General features: G+C 38.2%; 1 protein-coding gene across 1 annotated transcript in view; it reads right to left on the reverse strand.

Annotated features, from left to right (window-relative positions):
* The window catches only part of col15a1a (collagen, type XV, alpha 1a), a 93,992-nt gene extending 93,726 nt beyond the window's left edge, over positions 1-266 (reverse strand). The window contains 1 exon segment of the mRNA XM_036578136.1: positions 11-266. Coding sequence (XP_036434029.1) covers positions 11-39 — 29 coding nt within the window. The 5' untranslated portion in view covers positions 40-266.
* Positions 267-15,542: the final 15,276 nt, after the last annotated feature.

Genomic DNA, 15,542 nt, shown 5'->3' on the forward strand with positions numbered 1-15,542 from the left:
TTAAATTCACCTCAGTATCGCAGTGTCCCCCCGAGCCATGGCACAGTCTCAGCGGTCCTGCAGCGCGCTCCCGGCTGCCTCTCTCTCTCTCTCTCTCTCTCTCTCACTCTCCCTCTCTCTCTCTCTCTCCTCCTTCACGTCGCTCTCTCGTGAACAAAGGCGGTCTCAGTCCGGCCGAGCTCGAGCGGCCCACGGAAAAACAGTGAAACCTGAGTCGTGCTGTGGAGCTGCGCTTTATTCACTCCACACAGGCAGAAGGACGACGCACGCCTTGTCTCCTCCTTAAAGATTTACGATAAGACAGGATCTCTCCCACTCTGTCTCCCTCTTAAAGATGGCCAAACTCCTATTTCAGAAGCCATTGACACGTTAGTGGATGTTTCGTTTCCTCACTAGTAAAAATCTCATTAATTCCTCCTGCATTTCTATACAGATACAAAAACACTCAGTCTATATCAGAGAAAGATGACCAAAAAGAGGAGCTGGAGTCATCATGTAAACTCCATTTGCTTTTTACAAGAGTCTCAGCTAAGGTAGCCAACCTTTAAGGACTGACCTTGAGGGAACTGACCTATGCCTCCTGGAACTGTAAACAAACTTTTTTCTTTTTTTTTTTGGAATCAGTGGAAATTATATGCTACAGTGAACATTACAGTCATGTTTGTCTCTCTTCTTTGGCATAAATAAACAAAGCAGGATATGTTCAATATTTAACATTCTTAAACAATTTCTGTACATTTAATAAAAAGTTTAACAAATGGTGTAAAAGACAAATCTCTGATTGCCGTCAGATGGAGTTGGCAGAGCCAGTTTCAGGTAATGTTTAAAATCAACTATACTGCTAAAAGTATGTGGCTCCCCTACTAGATAGTGAGTTCAGGGATTTCAGCCACACATTTTGCTAAAAGATGTATAAAGTCAAGCACAAAGCCATGCAATTTCCAAAGACAAACACTGGCAGTGGAATGCGTTGTAATGAAGAGCTTGGTGACTTTAAACATGGCACTGTGTGGAAACATGTTCCCTGGAGTGATGAATCTCACATAACTATCTGACAGTCTAATGGATAAATCTGGGTTCAGTGGATGCCAGGAGAATACAACCTATTGCAATGCATCGTGCCAACATGGTGGTGGACAGTAATGAAGTAAATGTAATTCATTACTGTACTTAAGTAGCACACCAATCAGGGTACAGCGCACACTTTGTTTTGAGCTTGTTGGACATACCTACCCAGTGCAAGCATACGGTTCAACGTCAGTGCAGCAGCGTAAAATTTTGGAAGTGTCTATTCCTACATAAATGATGGAACTAAGCTAACTTTGTGTAAATAGACCACAATATAGAAATATGTACACATATGCAGTTGTGACTGGAGTGTCTTTTTTCTGAATTTATACAAACACTATTTCATTTTATAGTAAATTTGTTTTGGCTAGTTTATGTTTATAAACAGAGACCTGCAGATGCAATATAGTAAAGGAAAACTCATTTGTGAACCTGTGTTTAAAGCAAGTTTTTATTAAACTTAAACTTGTAATTAAGTTGTAAATAAATCTTAAACTGAAATTTTGCTTGTTTGCAAAAAGCTATTTCATGGCGACTTGGTTCTACCTAATGGAAATTGTTTGCCTTCAGTATTTTGTGGGGTGGGCTGCTGGAGCCTATCCTTCAGTATTTTGTGCTTTTCATAATTTTAATAGACATCAGTGTCAGACAAATTAATGACATTCTATTAAAAGATTGGTTTACCAACAGTGACACTAGAGGTTTTTCTCCTAAAATGAGTTAATGAAGCAAGAGTCTTGTTACAAAAATGGTAATAGGACATTAGAGTCATAATTAATCTGTAAGTACTTTTACTTAAGTGGAGGTCTAAAGGGAGGACTTCTACTTCTACTGGAGTAATATTTTACCTTGGGTATCTCTACTTTAACTCAAGTACATGATTTGTGTACTTCGTCCACCACTGTGCCAACAGTAAGCCATATCAATGCCAATAGATTTGTTATATAAGTACAACCCCATTTCCAAAAAAGTTGGGATGCTGTGCAAAATATAAATAAAACAGAATGCAATGGTGTGCAAACCCTATATTTGTTTTCAATGTATGACAGGTCTGGACTGCATGCAGGCCAGTTTAGCACCTGGACTCTTTTACTACAGGGCCATGCTGTTGTAATACACGCAGAATGTGTTTTGGCATTGTCTTGTTGAAATAAGCAAGGCCTTCCCTGAAAATTGTCTGGATGGCAGCATGAGTTGCTCCAAATGCTGTATATATTGCTCAGCGTTAATGGTGCCCTCACAGATGTGCAGGTTGCCCATGCCATGTGCACTAATGCACCCCTATACTATCATGGATGCTGGCTTTTTAATTATGCACTAATAACAAGCCAGATGGTCCTTTTTTTCTTTAACCTGGAGGATGTGGCATCCATGATTTCCAAAAAGAATTTTAAATGTTGGTTTATCGGACCACAGGACACATTTCCACTTCACCTCAGTCCATCTTAAATGAGCTCAGGCCCAGAGAAGGCAGCAGCATTTCCGGACCCTGTTTACGTATGGTTTCTTCTTTGCATGGTAGAATTTGCATTTGTGGATGCAGTGACAAACTGTATTCACAGACAGTGGTTGTCGGAAGTGTTTCTGAGCCCATGCAGTGATTTCCACTGCATAATCGTGTCTGTTTTTAATGCAGTGCCGCCTGAGGTCCCAAAGATCACAGCCAGCCAATATTGGTTTTTGGCCTTGTCCCTTGCAGATGATAAAATCCCAAAGTACTTTGCTATTTTACATTGCGCTATTTGCCCTCACAGCCTTTTCACATCTCTACTTCTGAAAGACTCAGCCTGTCTGGGATGCTCTTTTTATACCCAACTTTTTTAAATGTGTTGCTGGCATTAAAATCCTAATGGGCATAGATTTTTCCAAAAACAAAGAAATTTCTCAGTTTCAACATTTGATATGTTGCCTTTGTACTATTTTAAATTTAAAATAGAGTTTAAATGACTTGCACATCATTGCATTGTGTTTTTTATTAACATTTTGTACAGCACCTCAAATGAGATTTCAATGTTATTTGGACATGAAGCACTAATGACATTTTCATGAATGATGGAAGACATGGGAAAGTACAATCCTAGAATTAAATCCAAAACAACATGCTCATAAATGGGCGATTTATGCTCCCCACAGTTAACAATTTACACATTATCAGATATGCACTGGATGGGTCAAAGTAAGGTTGAGATGTCAGGTTGAGTTGGCCTTTATGAACCATCTGCTTAGAAATAAATGAAAGAAAAAAGGAGCAAAGACAGTGATAGAAAGTCTAGCTCTAGATAAAAGGCCTTAGATAACTACCTTGTTAAATTTGTGTCTGTTGTAGAACACTTTCTGAATTACACCAATGGTCTAATATGCTCTAGTGAACATCTGGATACAAACCAGAAGGGAGTTTGCTAGGATTACAATCCAAATTGTCCAGTGAGCTGCAATATATGTAGTGACAAAGAGAAGTTATGAGAGGTGCTTAGTGTGCTTTATTATAGGCTGAAAACTGCACTGTACAAATTCACTTTATCCTGGCTTAACTGCACCATTTAATTCACTTCCCAGAAAGGTCTGAAGATAAATCCAGACTGTTTCTGATCTTATAGCCTTAACCAAATAAAGAACCTAGGTAATGCTATCCGTTCATAAACTCAGATGAGACCAGGTTTTCGTTGTCAAAACAAGACTCAAGGCTTCAGAGACTAGAATTTGTACAACCCTGAAGCTTTCCATGATCTGCTAGCCATGGGGAACCTCAGCCACCACACGGTGGTCACTGCAACATATGACTTCACTTTCGGAGACATCTGGGAGACAGTGATCAAGCATTCAGCAACGTCTTATGAACAATTAATCCTTCAGTATAGGTCATGATTCATCCGTAGAGGTATTCCATTTGGATGAGGCATGGAATCCACTCCCCCAAGGCTGTCTCAAAGGTGCTGAGGAGAGTAAGAATAGATAGTGTTGGACATTGGAATTCCTATCTGTAACCACACCAATACGGTGTGCGACCATCAGCAAAGCCAGCAAAGAACCTTCAAGAGAGTTCCTTCAGATACAGCGACAAGGGGCAATGACAAGCTTGATGGCTCCATTGTTGTAAGCACATTGTTTTGTGTCTGGCATGCCATGGTTGAGGAGCCACTGTTGAGATGGCTTTTAAAGGCTGTGACAGCATGATGAAGTGATTCTGTCATTCTGCCATGTTTTCATTTCCAAACGGATGCCGCTGTGGACAAGTCAGACAGGAGCTCACAGGAGCCTGTATGCTACAGCATGGAGTGTAATCAACATAAACTAAATAAAAGTTTTTAAGGGACTATTTCATCCAAGAATATCAACATGGCTAAAATAAAAGCAAGTTAAGGGCAGCATTTACATATACTGTGAATTTAATGATGGGTTTTAAACACTTTTCTGTTACACTTTTGAAGCAAGTCACTGTGTTAACACTGTGTTATTTGAGAACACTTTTGGGAAGGCTTGACTGCAATATCGAGAACATTTACGGCAGGGGTCCTGAAGTCTGGTCCTGGAGGGCCGGAGACCAGCACAGATTGGTAATTTCCCAGCTCAAACATATCTGATTCAACTTAGCAGTTTATGAGCAGGTTTAGTAGGTGTGCTTGAGTTTTTCCACTGCACATTCAAAAACAAGAACCCACAGACTCATGTGTAAAGATAAGCAATAGTTCATTCGAGTGTAAATTGACGCATTGGCTGTCTCGCTCAGCTTAGCTTAACACTAGTTGTGCTGACATGAAATGATTCAACATGTTTTTCTGTGCTCAAACACACAAATGTCTACAATCACACAGAATAAAACAAAGGTTATATTTTTTCTCTGATAACTGTGAAAATACAAGCAAAAACACTCTGTGGAGGCTTCTTTGAATGCTAATAATGTTCGTGTTAGCTTCCTAACTAACATATGTTAACATAGCTAACTTTTAACAAAGTAATAATTGTAGACATAGCAATCGAAACATCAACATACCATTCTAGTTCCCATTCTTGTGGACTTATTTGTCATGTAAAAGTGCTTGATGACTTTGCCTTCACTTCAAAGAATAAAGAATTCACTAAACTGTCATTGGCTTCAGCCACAAGTGTTACCAAAGAGAAAGGAGGACATCCTCAAGTACCATTAAGTCCTGTTGGCACCAATTTTCATTAGGTATGGTAAAAACATAAAACTAGCACCTTTGATACTGGACCGAAGGCCAAAGGAAAAGACAATGTTCAAGTTTCCTGGTTGTCCAGTGGAAAAAACATCCTTATTTTTAGAAATAATCACACATTTAGGTTTGAACAACTAGTGTTTTTCGGATGTTATGGACAGGTTTCCCCTCCAGCAGAGGAACAGCTCAACTAAACAATGTGATGTGTTATAATGTTACAGAAACATGTTTAAAATGTAAACTTTGGGATGTAAAGTCAACAACTATTAGAAATATGTATTTCTGAGTATATGTCCTTTAAAGAGAGTAAGATCCCAAAAACACGAAAACCCTCTGAAATCACAGTGATAGCTCACTTAAGATATTTTATAACCCAAAACAATACAAAGATATATGACTATTCCCAAATGTGTTTGATATCGCCATTCAACATCGTCTGTCACTCATGTCATCACATCCTTTTAAACTGTGATGAGATGATAAACCAAATGTAAAATTGTTGTGGTGAAATAAATGGTCACTAAATGCTCTTGCAAGGCAGAAGTTTTGAAAAGTGTTGGCTGAGTCCAAGGTCATACAAAGCATCATAGAAATTGGGTGTTAACTTGCTAGTCACCCACTGTGTATCTGAGAATCCCAATAAAACAGGCTGAGATTTACAGGATGACAGTGATGAGAACATCTGTGCTCTTTTGCAATAATCATCTGTCTCGTGGGTGTTTGTCACTTAACAAATATAATGTCTTCAGGCAGCTCCGTTATGTTCATGTTCATTTTTCTCAAATTGGTGACATACTTTTGGGTCAGAGATAATACCAACCACAGCCATGCACTTAGATCATTAATCACAGCCCTGTTGCTTAAATAGCTTCAATGTTTTTCCTTCTTTTTTTTACAGGCGTTGCTGAGACCCAATTTCTCTCAGTTTGACATGTTTCTAGTTTAAAACCATGTGAGAGTATACTGTTTTGTCGAATATTAGGTAAATTTGCAAACACTTGTACGGTTAGTGAAAAGATCTCCATGGTGATGCACTGTTGTTGTAGGAAAACAGCAATGTTGAAGGGTAGCGTCAGTGATGAGAAAGAAACTGTGGGAGGGAGAACTGAGGCATACTACAAATGAAACTCAAGGTTTATAGTGAGTCAGCACAGCTTGTGAGAACTCAAGAGAGAAAACTTTCTGAAAACACATCCTTTCCAGAGAAAAAAAGCAGAACGTCCCTATGGGAAAAAATGCTTTAGCTGAATGAGAAGGACAAGAGTACACTAATCAACAGGATGCCAATTAATCACTTTAAATGTTCCCTGTGGGCCAATTTCCAAGACCCGGATTAAGCCTAGAAAAACGATTCCAATGGTGATTCACTATTGGCATGCAATTTATTCCAACACCAGGAATAATCCATGTCTGGAAAACCCACCCTATATGTCCAAAAGTTTGTAGACATCTTCTCATCCACTGTTTCTTCTGAAATCAACGGTATTATTAGGGAGTTTGCCCTCCTTTACTGCTGTAACAGTCTTTATGAAAAGGCTTTACACTAGATTTTGCAACCTTGTTGTGAGGATTTGATTGCATTCAGCTACAAAAGCATTAGTGAGGTCAGGTACTGATGTTGGACGATTATTTGGGCTCATAGGCAACTGCTCCAGAGCGCACTATTCCACTGACATTGCTTTTCTGTGGAGACTGTAGCTGTGTGCATGTTACTGAACACCTATACGACCAATTGGTGCACCTTAAAGTAACTGAATCCAGCCGTCTGGATACTTTTGGACATATAGTGTATTTATTTTTGTTATAATGCAGTCTTCTTTGGTCCAGTATGGAGGCTCACTGTGTTGCACAATTTATTGTTTTCCAAATGTTAAAACGGAGAAATTTTGTTGTTTTTGAAAACTATATGTCAATTTTGAATTTGATGCCAGCAGCACATTTCAAAAAAGTTGGGACAGGGGCATGTTTACCACTGTGTTTCATCACCTCTTTTTTTAACCACACTCTGGAAGCGTTTGTGAACAGAGGAGACCCACTGCTGTAGTTTTGAAAGTCAAATGTTTCCTGTTCTTGCTTGACATATAATTTCAGCTACTCAACAGTTCAGGGTCTTCTTTTTCATGTTTTTCGTTTCACAATGCGGCAAATTTTTTAATGGGTGACAGGTCTGGATTGCAGGCAGGCCGGTTTAGCACCCAGACTCTTTTACTACAGAGCTATGCTGTTATAATTTATGTAGAACATAGTTTGACATTGTCTTGCTGAAATAAGCAAGGCCTTCCCTGAAAAAGACGTTGTCTGGATGGCAGCGTATGTTGCTCCCAAACCCGTACATATCATTCAGCATTAATGCTGCCTTCACAGATGTGCAATGTCACCCATGTGCACTAGTGCACCCTCCATACCATCATGGACGCCTGCTTTTGAACTGTGAGCTGATAACAAGCCTCTCCTTTCCTGTTTAACCCAGAGGATGGGGCATTCATTCATTCATTCATTCATCATCTAAACCGCTTATCCTTCTGGGTCGCGGTGGGGTGCTGGAGCCTATCCCAGCTGTCATCGGGCGGAAGGCAGGACACACCCTGGACAGGTCGCCAGTCCATCGCAGGGCAGACAAACAGACATATACATCCACACACACACACCTAGGGGCAATTTAGCACGTCCAATTGGCCTGACTGCATGTTTTTGGACTGTGGGAGGAAACCGGAGTACCCGGAGGAAACCCACGCAGACACGGGGAGAACAGGCAAACTCCACACAGAAACGACCCTGTTCACCCGACCGGGAATCGAACCCAGGCCCTTCTTGCTGTGAGGCAACAGCGCTACCCGCTGCGCCACCGTGCCGGGATGGGGCATTCATAATTTCCAAAAAGAATTTCAAATTTGCATTTGTCAGACCACAGGACACTTTTCCACCTCACCTCAGTCCATCTTAAATGAGCTCCAGCCCAGAGAAGGCGGTGGTGTTTCCAGATCTTGTTTATATATAGTTTCTTCTTTGCATGGTAGAGTTTTAACTTGCATTCATGGATGCAGTGATGAACTGTGTTTTCGGAAATGTTCCTGAGCCCATGCATAGCCAGCCAATATTGGTTTACGGCCTTTGGTATGCATTATGTACTGTAGGTGATGAAATCCCCAAGTTCTTTGCTATTTTATGTTGAGAAATGTTATTCTTGAATTGTTGCACTATTTGTCTGCGCAGTCTTCACAGAGTGGTGAACTCTTCCCCATGTTTCCGTCTAAAAGACTCTCTGGGATGCTCTTTTTATAGCCAATTATGTTATTGACCTGTTTTCAATTAACATAATTAGTCGTGAGATTTTTTCACCAGGTGTTTTTTTAGCATTACACAACTTTACCAATCTTTTGTTGTTCCTGTTTATTTTTTTTTTAATATGTCCTTGGCATTAAATTCAAAATGGCCTACATAAAAAAATACAGTTTCTCAGTTTCAACATTTGATATGTTGTTTTGAATTGTTTTCAATAAAATATAGGGTTTAAATTATTTGCACATTGTTGCATTCTCTTTCTATCTACATTCTGCACAGTGTCCCAACTTTTTGGTTATATAGGTATATAATAAATTTATATTAATCTTCTGTATTGACAGTTTTGATTCTGCCCTGTCGACTTTAACATTAGTATGGAAGTCAAATAATGACATAATAATGTGAATATATTCTTTTTACAAAATAAGATTGTGGGCACAACCATAACCTTCCATCAAGTTCAAATTATAACAAAACATTTCATACAAACACAAAAAATAGAATAAAAAACATAGTGGTATCCAAAGGTAGAGGTTTCACAGCAGTACCACAAAGATATCTCAAGCGAAAATAGAGCACATGTTTACAGCATCTTTGATAAAGGAAAGTGAGAACTTGGTGGATGCCCAGTGGAGACTAACTTACTAAAAAGGGAATGTTTTTGCATGGTAGCTCTCTAGGAAGTGCAGCAACAACTGGCAGTTACAAAGTGTACCCTGTTAATGATGCATTTATGTATGTTGGACCTGTTCATTGAATAAAACCGAAGCTTAGAACAAGATACACCTTGAAACTAGAAATACTCACTTCTACCTTACAAAAACCCCTCAAGACTAAATAAGTATTGACATAAGCAAACATGAAAACAGCTGAGATTTTTGACCAGGACCAAAAGTAGATTTTGATGCTTGTGTCTTTTGGCCACCCACTACTACAGAGCTTTGAAGAGCTTTGTGTTATTAGATGACTTTGGCGTCAAACCAGTTTGTGTAAACATGGGCTCATGGTGTGTGGAGGCACAAAGAATAGAACTCAACACTAACCTGCCAACACAACTGAGCACCCTCCCCCAAAAAGACCTCCTAAAACTATCCTCAGAAGTTTGCCATTTTCTCACCACAAACATCTTCAAACAACACTAGGTATTATAAATCCAGCTGATATGTGTAGCTGTAATACTACGAAACCTTGCCTTGGACTCTGAGATGCTGAGCAAGCACTAAGGGATGAATTAAAATGTGGAAAAATAACTCGAAACAAAGAACTAAGAATCACAATTAATACTGTTTGGATTCAGCCAAGCAGTTTTGGATTCAGCAGCTTCTGCAGGAAAATGCACAGAGCTCAAGTTAAAAAGATTCATGGTTTCAGTGTTTTGCAGACTCTGGTTGAATTCCCCAGGCCTTTATAAAAAAAGGAAATAAAGAATCAAATAAAGCTAAGAATAGCTAATTCCTTTGACTTTTGCCTCATAAGGTCACAGTTTGTCAGCGTAAGGCTTGGAGGAGAGAGAACATCAGTGGAGGTTATGTTGACTTACTCTCTGAGAGAGAGAGGCTTCTACGTTTACTCATCAGTTTTCACAAACGTACTACCTCCCTCCATCTGTCTGAGAGCGAGCGAAAGAGAGAGGGAGAAAGAGAGAGAGAGTGGGGGAAAGTGATTTTATTCTTTCTTTCTTTCTTTCTTTCTTTCTTTCTTTCTTTCTTTCTTCCTTTGTTCCTTTCACTAGGTATATTAATTCAAAACATCACACAGTATTATGTCTATGGTATACAAGACCAAACTGTAGGTCGCTCTGTGTAAAAGCATCTGCCAAATGCCATACGTGTGCAGTACTGTACAAGAGTCAGAGATCACTCTTCACATATTTAATTTCCAGTCAAAATGGTACAAATTACTCATTTGTCAGCGTCAGAAAAGAAACTGGAGGCCTATTAAATAGAACATTACACAAAAGCCTCCAACAACTAAATATAATAACACATTTTCAGTATTCAGTGTTTCACTCTTTACCTTTATTACAGCTTCCATTCTTTTTGTGAGACTTGCCTTCATTTTATTTTTAGTTCTTCAAAGAAAGCTGCAGGGATATTTTGCCACACCTCTAAAGTTAAGTCTTGGAAGCTGGTTGCATTTTGTGCTTCCCCATTGTTCAGCAGGTTCTTCAGTTGATTTGCAAATGTTCTTCTTTTTTGTTTATCTGATGGCGACAGTGTGGTGGTCTACAACATCTTGCATGGATATTAGGAGACTCATTTTCTCTATAACTTTTAATAATTAATTAAATTCTAGTTTTGGAAACTGCTGTTTTTCATTTATTTTTCTTTTTTGGATTATCATATATCTAATCTGCTCAGAACTAACTCAGTAAAAATAAATAACTCATACTGAATGGCCATTTTTGATTGGAAATGAAATAAAAGAAGGGTGGTCTCTGACTTTTGTACAGTACTGTAAATGTCATTGTATGTGTTCTCCTTAATGACTTAAAACCAATTTTTTAACCAAGGTGGTTTTTATTGTAATTAACACATTGGAGGACCAAACAGATAAATAAATAGGAATACTATGGGCTAAAATGGAAAACAGACAGCACATATTATTCCAGTGCTGCATTCGTTTTAAGGACAAGTGTCAACTGAGGTCAGAGGCAATCTTAGGATACAGTGTCTTGGGAATAGAAGATAAGGTAGCTAAGCATAGCCAGGGGGAGCTGTGGCCTTCATTAGCTTCAAAGCAGGAGCTGCTGTGCTGCTGTTAGTTAGTGCACCACACACACACACACACACACACACACACACACACACACATGCACACTCACATACAGAGTCAAATATGTAAGTGTTTGGTGTGCCTCTCACTGTGGGAGTTCCTGGAAAGAGTCTGCAGTTTGTCATCTTTGGCAGCTGTGATAAGCCTGAGCCTTTAAAAGAGGCCATTTATAATCTGCATTCTGCTGACCACACACTCCATTAATGTTACACACTGCAAAACACACACCAATATGTCCAGACTTCTGATAATCACAGTCCAGATATGTGCAACATTAATCACTATATATTATATTAAACTGAAAAGTCAGTCTGGTGCTGATCTCAGATACTGTTGGCACTTCTGGTTCATTCATTTCAATCCATTGAAGTACTGAAGTGTCTTTTATGTGGTAAAAGGTGAGCAGCCTCAGTATATCTGTTACAAGGTGTTGGTGTGCAGTGATCATTTATGTTCAATGCAAGTCTATTACAACACTCCTAAAAAAGTGGGTTCTTCAAGGGTTTCTGAGTAAAGCCGAATGTTAAATGTAGAACAATGATAACTGAAAGAATCATTAGAGTGCTTAAATGGTTCTTTGTAGTTCAGAAAAAAATTTTTTATGTGTACCATTGTAATTATGATATATTTGCCTTTACAAAGATTAAATAATACAATAATAACATATGAATATTATAGTAATAACATATCAGTTATTATATCATCAATTGTTTCAATCAATATGCTTAATGTTGTAAATGTTACTTTTTCTAATTATTGCTTATTATTGGTATGTAGTAATTGTACTATTATAAAACAGCATTTATTATAGTTGCTATTACAACAACATCAACAACAACAGCAACACTAATAATGATAATAATGATAATAACAACAACAACACTAATAATGATAATAATGACAGTAACAACAACAACAACAATAATAATAATAATAATAATAATATTTTTTTTTTCAAATGTCATTTTAATGTGTAGCGTTCTAATTAAATTGTGGTCACATCCACAAAATGTTGTTGGTCAGTTGTTACATTCTCTATTGCATATTTTTTATGCTAATTATTCTTAATTAGCATAATTATTATATTAATATTATTATTGACAGTTATGATAAGAGTATTACTACATTACATTAATTTACATTAATTACAATATACCCGCATACATTACTGTATGCAGTTATATTGTAATTAATGTATTCCTGTAATAACAAGTATATCATTACAGTATGAATATATGATTATAGTTATAATAATAATAAGAGGAAGAATAATCTTAGTACAAAGAGTCATTGTGACATCACAGAAATGAATTACATAACATTAACATGTGGAAAAAGCTCCATCCCTCTAAGTACACCTAACAGTTATTCATTATTAATAGACAGGCATGGAGAAGGTTACTAATATTTTCCAATTCGCTTTTGTGGTAGTGCCATGAGAAACTGAACTGGGTCCAAGACTATCTAGAAGTTCTGTTCAGCCAGAAGCCTTGTGTTGTCACAGGTTAACGTCAGAGAAGTAGCTGCTCACTGATGCAATGGAATCTGCGTAATGGCACACAAAGTCAGCCTGGCAGGCCTGGTGCTTTGGCTACTCAGTCTGAACAGAGGCTCTAGAGCTGAGAAAATGCTCATATAGAGGGAAGGAAAGCTGGGAAAATGCCAATACTGTAGGCACCAAGGTCCTTGTGTAGTGCTGCGAGAGTTGGACTTCTCCACTGGAGCGCCTACTGTAAACACAAACACATCAAAGTCAACCACAAAACACCCACGAGAGCACACCCAGAGTTTTCCTACAGCCTCACGTACAGCACAATATACAATTCATCTCCTGTTTAATGCTTCTGTCTCACTTCCTCTCCTACTTTCCCATAAACAAGTATGCACAAGCACACAGGAAAGACAGACTAACAGCCTGCCATGAAACTGAAGTCCCATTTAACAAGACCCTTTATGTATAGATACACAATAAGATAAATGATAAAGTGAGGAACACCAGTAACACTTTACTGTAGGACAGTGTCCATAAGGCTGCATGACAACTGACACAAACCCCACATAAACTTCATAAAGGCTTATTCTAATAGGGACTGTCTGTCATAAAGGCTGCTTTTGTCAACTTTGATGTCAGATTGACATAATATCTTTTGAGTGAATTTTTTTCTGACGCTGTGACATTTTTTGGGTGGAATGACATAGCACATTATAACAACTGCTTTATAGCTTAGTGATTATCACAGTGAGATAATGCTGATGATGTGACACAGCTTAAATCTTCTAAATTGTGAAATGAAGCTAAGAGCCAAAGAAAATGGTTACTTTTGTTTAACCAGCCTGCCATGGTAGGCTACCCCATATTATCAGCATTATGTCACTGTGACACTGACCTACAAAGCCTGTCATTTCACCCCAGATAGACAAAGTCAATATCATAATGGAATAAGTGTTTATAAATGTCAGCTGTTACTGTGAAGAATTGCCTTTAGTTCACAGCAGATGCATTAAGCAGTAATCTTTTATATTCCTTAAATACAGCAGATTGCTGTAAAGAAAGTAGTGCATTCTCGGGGACACAGGTCAAGCTTCTTGTCAAAATGTTGGGTTTTACAGTCAAAGCATGTTGGGAAAGTAACTATACATTTGTGCAGTCTTGAGCAGCCTGTCTCTGAATATTGTAATGGTGGAATGGAGCTTCCACGCATTCCTTGTGATTTTGTTAGTTTCTGTTAAATCTCTATTTCTTCATCTACAATTCATTTCACACGAGCTTTTTGTTGTAAAATATTATTCCATCTGAATGCATTTCATATGTGTGTTATTCCAACCATGACAGTATTTTGTGTTTTCAGTTAACCACTTCATAGTGTCACATTAAAACAAACACTGGGTTAGTGTCAGATTTGTTGGCTTTAAATAACTATAGCTGAAATTCAACAATTCAAAAATATTTCCTTGAAATTTTTGTCAGTAGTAAGGTATGTGCAGTAGACTACTGTAGTATGTAATTACGGTATTGTTCTGAAAACAGGAATTACATTACCTTTCTGTTTCAATTACTTGAATTTCTTTCTTTTTCTTTCTTTCTTTCTTTCTTTCTTTCTTTCTTTCTTTCTTTCTTTCACCAAGTAAACTGATTCAGAACATCACGATATTGCTCCTACAGCATATACAGTATTTTCTTTAATGACAAAGACAAGTGGCATCATGCATCATTTTTAATCTATTTTAATACCAAAATAATGCAAATATAGCATTTTTACATCACAAAGTGATGGAGAGTACTGTGCCTAAACGTTACAAGACTGCAAACTGAGAGAAGTAGCAGAGTGCAGCAGTCATTGGAGTGCAGTTAAGAGTTGAATGAGTGTCTGAACCCAGGAGGACTCCATAGTGTGTTTGAAGTGAACATTAAGCTTACAGTGAATTGAAAAGTAGTTTAAAGTGAGTGCACATTCAGACTAGAATACAGTGTGCCTCACATTATGGCCTAAAGTTAATGAAAAATGTGGTAATGTTTCATATCCAAAGAATGACTCTAAAACATATGTCACTGCATTACATGCAGTGCATTACTAAACCATCTGCCAGTCCCTCTTTCTTTGTGCTTATCCATTCATCTCTATGGGCCCACTCATTTTTGTGAATGACCATGTCATGCTCACACCCCATAGAGACCAGCACAATTACACCAAGTTTAATTAGTCTCTAAATTTTGTTCGTGTCACTTCCCCTGTGTCTTACCTCATTATTTTATGGAGTGTTTTTAAGGCCTGGTTACAATCACTGGTCCATACTTTCCATTTAGACTCACTGCATTCCTGACACAAGTGAACACAGAAATTATAGACCAAATGCATAAAGAGTAAACGGAAATGTCAAGGTAAACAAGCTGACACAGGCTCTTTGGCTCTTCCTAGGGCATAAACATCTACATGTTAATCTCCATGTACATGGTCTGCTTGGAGAGATGTTAAAATTGTCCTGGACAAGCACATTCTGAAGACCACATGATGAAGTAATTACTTCAAGGAACAATCTCATGGCTTGAAAAACACTGCAGCTCTCAGGGCCAAGCTTTGATGTGAAAAGGCTGTTTGGGATTTTTTGTTTCGGGTGCCGAGTGAAGTCAGCATTAGAGGAACGCAGAGACGTGTTTATCTAACAGGCACTTTCGCATGCTGCAAGAGTGAAAACACTGGGCTGCATTCTCAGACCCAGAATCATAATGTATACGACAGCAGA

This window comes from Colossoma macropomum, unplaced genomic scaffold (assembly GCF_904425465.1).
Source record: "Colossoma macropomum unplaced genomic scaffold, Colossoma_macropomum, whole genome shotgun sequence".
Lineage (NCBI taxonomy): Eukaryota > Metazoa > Chordata > Actinopteri > Characiformes > Serrasalmidae > Colossoma > Colossoma macropomum.